Source organism: Pseudopipra pipra, chromosome 6 (assembly GCF_036250125.1).
Source record: "Pseudopipra pipra isolate bDixPip1 chromosome 6, bDixPip1.hap1, whole genome shotgun sequence".
NCBI lineage: Eukaryota > Metazoa > Chordata > Aves > Passeriformes > Pipridae > Pseudopipra > Pseudopipra pipra.
In genome coordinates this window covers 48,862,673-48,868,672 of record NC_087554.1, presented here as the reverse complement: position 1 = coordinate 48,868,672, position 6,000 = coordinate 48,862,673, and the positions used below count along the sequence as shown (strand labels likewise).

Here is a 6,000-nt window from a genome sequence, read left to right as displayed (position 1 = left end):
CAACTTGTGGGACCTCATCAACCCTGAAGCAGCTCAGTTTTTATATCTCAAGCTGGATGTCCATGCTTGGAGGCTAGTTTTATTAATATCTGTTATATCAACTATACTTCTCTGTTTCTTAATCTGTTACAGAGAGATGTATGATAATAGTTTCAAGTTTCTTAGAAATAAGGGGTTTTCTCAAATGGCAGACTCAACAGAAAGTCAAAGTAGTTGTTTAATTTCCATGTCTGTATTTAATTTCAGTGTTCATCTTTGGATCTAGCATAATCTTTGCAGCATCTGATTGCTTACCTCTCACATCCCATAAATGTTCTGCTTGACCTACTAAAGCTCTGCCTGTGGCAAAGTTGCAAAACACCTGAAAAAGTACTTTATTTCCTTCCTCTTCAATCATAACTGGAGATCTGCAAGTTATGCTTTTCCTGAGAAATATTTCGTATCATAAACTGCTCCCTTAAGCATGGGGTCAGTTTAAAAAGGGCCAGTGTTTGCAGACAAGCCATTTGTTTTCCTTTGAACATTTAATTTGTTTATTCCTGTTTTCAAATAATCCCCAAGCAATATAGTTCCTGTAGCTGCGATCATCATGAATTCGAGTTATTCACCTCCCAGAGGGTCAGACCTTTCATCAGTATGCCATTGGCACAGAGCAGTGAGTGTTGCATATTCATTGTCCAGGACACCGGCTAGAGGGCCTCCAAAAAGCCTGACTTTTTTTTTTGTTCTCAGAGCAAGGAAAACAATCCCTTCCCTTCTCCAGTCCCTTGATAAGGGTTTCTGTCCAATAACGGTGCTCTCTGCTCTGAGGCACATTTAACTGTGAAGTTTGCAGTGGGAGAGGCTTTCCTTCAAGCTGTTAGTGTTTTATCCTGGCAGGCTCCTCGAGGTTGTTGTGAGGAGTCTAGCCAGTTGGTGAGCTTTGTAATCTAAACCAGCTGTCCCAGGCTGAGGCCCCCATTTGCATTGTTTAACATACTTAGAAAATGAAGTGTTCATTTTTAACATTCCTCCTCCAATTGGTTTAATGCTGAATTACAGAAGAGAACTAAGCAAAACCAGGTGCTTTCTCTGTATTCTCTCCAGTGTCTGAGGAGGTACAGACGGCTCCCGATCCTCTCCATTACTTGCCATTTCATTCTTTGGACTATAAATGACAGAGGAACTGAAGTGCTAGCAGAGGGTAATGTTTGGAAAAACTTTCTAGTTGTTCATCAGCACAGACTCTGGTTTTTTTCCACCTTTCCCCAACGGTTTTGGACATGCAAGGATTAAGAAGGTAAGTGGTATGCATGAAACTTCTTTGCTTACTGACGGGAAACCTACTTGTGGAAAATAGCTGTGGCAGGGATTCGGTATGCCAATCCACTTGCTAAAGCCATTTGCAAGGAGAAGGGAGCTCAGTGGTCAGAGGTGGGGAAAGACAATCTGCCTGTTACTAAAGCTGTGCTGTCTCTGATGAGTTCCTTCTTAATCTGTGCTTACACTCTGCGCATCTGCGGGAGCGCTGAACTGCGACAGCAAACGATCCCACTGGCTACAGTGATTGATTGAAGCTAATTAGTTACTATTGCAGAAGTTTAAAATAGTTTAAAATATTTTGCCTGCTGGGCAAGCTACTGTGACCAGCTGCATATAGTGTTGAGAGGTTGTGCTGCATGTCTACTAATAATTCTTGAGGGGATTTGAGATCTAAAGTAACAAGCAAATTGAGATGATGATTGCAGACAGAACAAGAGGCAGTAAGGTCATCCCCCCCACACCAAGAGGAAACTATGTGTCACCTTGTAATAACAGAAACTAAAGACTATCTAAAAACATTTGAGTTTTGTCTGCCGAGTTTTAAAGGGGATTTTTTTAGTGTGCACTGTCCTGCAGCAATGTGCAGCATAGCTCAGTTGCTAGGTGTGTCAGCCTTCAGCTGTAACCTGTTGTACTCCCACCCAGTGCTGCTCTTGCTATATGTAAAGTGAGTATACATTCCTTATAGCACTGCACACTGTAAGATCTCTTCAAAAAATTTGAGGAATCAATAAATTAAGTGCAAGCCTGAATGGATGACATTGTAGTTTGAATGCTTTGCATCGGACTCTAAGGGAAACTCTGCAGAATTTGCCTTTCCTTGTCACTCAAAGCTGCCAACAAGCACAATTTGTCTTCACAGCACTATGAAAAACCATTTTAGGGTTTATGTTTACTTTTCAGAGCTTGTCCCTGTCTTCTCATTTAAAACAAATTTGTTCTAATGTGTCAGTCATTGTTTGTGTGTGGTTTCTGATGCATTTGTAGGTCTTGCTCAACAGCTCAGTTTGCATTGGAAATCAGAGACAGCTCTAAGAGAGAAAGTTGGCAGCTTACTTAGGTAGTAGAACTAAAGCCACCTAAAATATCTCCTGCTTCCTGTACTGGCTTTGTGGGAATATATTGTATACAATTGCCATTCAGAACTACAATCCAAGATAAGCAAGGTGTGGGTCTAATATTATTGAGAAGTTTTATATAAGGCAGCAGGAAAACACTGAAATCCATAGTACTTGGAAAAAAATAACTTCTGACTGTCACTTCATGTTTTTCTATCTGTTAATAAATACTTGGATGTGGAAGGTTACTTGACCAGAATTTTTATGCTCCAGGTAAGGAACTCCAGGTAAGGAGCTCCAAAAATAACTGTAGAGCTCTTTTGGCAAGGGATCCTCTTCTTTTAGTTGTGGTGGAGAGACCCAGTAGGTCCCACTGGATGCGCAGATGATATAGCTGGGGAAGGGTCCATTGAAGAGAACAGCTTCTAGTAGCTGGTGACCTGGCACAGTGTGTCTACTTCCAGAGCAATGTATTCTCAAGACAGAGTAAAGGGACAGGATCTGGCCCCACGAAAATGGGTTAATCTCAGATGCAGCCTCCTGGGACGAGATGCGGTTTAGCGGTTACAGCAACTGGCTTGGATTCAGGACCTCCTGCATGACATGTCTGCAGCCCTGCCAACGCACCGCGCTGGGAGCTTAGGCAGGGCCTGGGCTCTGGCTTACCCATCTGTAAAATGTGCACAATGTGCAGGAAAAACTTCCATATTCCCAAAAGGAAGGTGTCAGAGAGGGGCAAAAATGCTTTATTCAATATTGCACACTTCATCCATTTAACAGCTGTTGCATGGGGTGTCATAAAAATTAGATTAGTCCATACACATATATAGTCAGATTCCAATCCCAATTGCATAAAACTATAGTAAAATTAGTAACTCTGAGATCTGAATCTGGCCCATAGTTGTATTACTCCTTCTCCAGAGGCCAAATTCATGTTAGCAGGCTGTGGAATACTGAAGTATCACTGGAAATGAATTTGTCCATGTGTATTTAATTCTATGTAATAAGCCTGGATATCAGAAGGTTTTCAGCTTATTTTCTATGCACATTACAGGATACTGACTGCTTTCACACTGGCTGTCTGCCTTTCAAGCCCTGGAAAAGCACAGGTGAGAGGTGCATGCAGAGATGTATGTACTGTTTTGTACTGAAGCACTATATGGCATGAAACTTCACTGGCTAGCAGGTGGATAGAAAGCTCTGTGGTCTGGGGTTTACATGAAAAGGAAGTTGTGTGGTCTGAGGGTTTAGAGGGGAGAACTTGGAGCCAGCGGGATTCTGGAGTTGAACATGGATTGAGCTTATTGACTCATCCTTGCCAGCTCAGCAAAATATCCCTGTAGAAACCTGGACCTCACTGAAAACCTGATTTTGCCTCTAGACAGAACAGCAACAGGAAATAAGAAAAGCTATCCCATGAGAGCAGGGACCACTCAGTTCTGTTGTGGGAAACATCCACTCTTGGAAAATTCATTCATATAAATAGGAATTTCTGTGTATAGTGGGATCTTATCTTAATACTGTTTAATTTTAGGCTGTGGTCCTGAATGACTGTATCCTATTTTTTGTTTTCCTTTATGCCTTAAACCATTTCTGTTCAAGAGGCAGGACTTTTGAGGGTGGATGGAAGTAAAGCAGTCCAGTTCTTGAAATAACAGAAGCATTAGTTCTTTGTGGGCTTGGGCTCTGTGTGGACTTTAAATTAGGAAAAACAGTTCCCAAAGGCACATTAAGTTTGGATTTCTAGTTGATAATCCAGATATACTCAGTGTCCAGAGCTGTGTTTCTAAATACCTTTGCCAAAAGTCTCTGAAATGTAGTTGTTTTTGTTCTATTACATTGAAAATTTCCTGCACATGGCATGCTTATTGATATTTTTGTGAACATTGAATCTGTATGGGAAATGCTTTTCATACCCCTGGGGAATTTTTGAGATGTCTTTAAGGGTTTGTTTTTATAATTTAAAAAATATTGTTTTCATTGCAATTTTTATAAAAACATCTTGTAATGTAAATTGATTTTTGAAGTCCAAGCAAAAAGCAACTTGAAACTGAAATGACAGCAATGCATTCTTTCTGAAGATATTGAAACTGGTAATTTCAACAATATTGGAATCTCTTCTAGAATAAAGTTCTACAAATCTGTTGAAACCAGTTCTACAGTAGTTTTGGTGCTTCTGAATCATCATTTATTATCCAAAAGAAAATAATTTTGTTAAAAACTGTCTCAACTTTTCCAGCTAACCTAAATGTAGTGTATGTGCCACAGCGCAAAAAGGAGAACAAAAGAGTAGGTACGTTCTTTAAAATGGATGATTATAAATTCTCCCATGAGAGTATCTTGACTTTCCACAACATGATGCCAAAACATCTTGGAATGCCAAAATAGATGAAGGCAGAATTCCTCCATACTTGACACTTATAGCAGTGGCTTTGTGTATTCATATATGCAAGTGGTAGGTGCAGTCCAAAGAGTGCCCTGTGTTTCACATCATGTCCTGTCCCTCATGATTCACTTCCACTGACTCACAGCTCTAACCCCTTGTCTCCCATCTAGAACTTACTACTTTTCCTTTCATGAACTGGGTACTTTACTCTTCCACTGATTTCTTCCATAAAGTCCAAAACTTAGTGCCTTTATCATTAAGAAACAAAAGAATCTTGAACACACTCCATCCCTCTGCCATCTAGTTACTTCAGTGGTTCCTGTTTTTTGGATATCTCTTGCTTACATTCCTTAGTGCAACCTATTTACTGGCAGGATCCTGTGCTTGGCCTCTTGCTAAATAGCTGGAGGCCCATTCAAAATTTAGGGAGAGCAGGGAATCATTTTAATGGGGTTTGAGACAATCATCACCAGGACTCTCATTGATTTAGAAATGCTGAGGGTCACAGAGGAGATGCTGAAGGCTCAAGGCTGCAGCCCTGATAAAGACCAGCACCACAGAATAGAAAGGAACAAGGCCTTCAGTAACCTTGCATACCTGGAACATGTGTCGTCTAAAGATTTATACTCTAAAAATTACAAGGTTTGGTGTAAAGGAAAAGACTTATTTTTATTAAGCTTGTTATGTTTTAACTGTGGTTCCAGATCAGTCAATGGCTAATGTGCTGTGTGCTGAATGGGCTGTCTGGGGAGTTTTAGAGCCTGTTAGAGAGGTAGCAAGTACCTTTTAGCTGAAACCCCCTGTTCTGGCAGAAACAAGAACCCAAACTAGAAGACTGTAACTTCTATGTTAACAACTGGTATGGAACCCATAACACCTTGCACATTGGGGACCCTTGGGAAGAGGAACAGCCTGACACTGTCACCACCTGAGGGAACCCCCTCCTGAGCTAAGGGGCTGGCACACGTGCTGGGGCCTCAGGTTCATGCCTTGCTGACTGTCCTTTGGGGAAGTGACTTTTGATGTACTGTATAGTGCTGAACAATTGTACTAATCATAATAATCCAGATGAGCATTTGACTCTGCAACCCTCTCATTTCACAGTCACTGAGTGTCCTTCTTTCTCTCATTTTAGCAACAATGCACTAATGGGTTTGACCTGGACCGTGCCTCTGGGCAATGCATAGGTAGGACTTTAATTAAATCAATACATTTAAATCTGGGTTCAGAAGTCCTGAATTTATTGAGTTAAAA

The 6,000-nt window shown here is 40.9% G+C and overlaps 1 protein-coding gene across 2 annotated transcripts in view; it reads left to right on the top strand.

Annotated features, from left to right (window-relative positions):
* The first annotated feature begins 832 nt into the window (after nt 1–832).
* FBLN5 (fibulin 5) overlaps nt 833–6,000 on the top strand; it is a 45,184-nt gene continuing 40,016 nt past the window's right edge. Inside the window, exons 1-3 of one of the 2 annotated variants that reach the window (XM_064658989.1) lie at nt 833–1,279; nt 3,415–3,469; nt 5,882–5,933. In XM_064658989.1, the coding sequence (XP_064515059.1) occupies nt 1,263–1,279; nt 3,415–3,469; nt 5,882–5,933 (124 nt within the window). In that variant the 5' untranslated portion in view covers nt 833–1,262. Of the gene's footprint in view, nt 1,280–3,414; nt 3,470–5,881; nt 5,934–6,000 lie in introns of those variants that run through there. The other variant, XM_064658990.1, reaches the window with a different exon arrangement.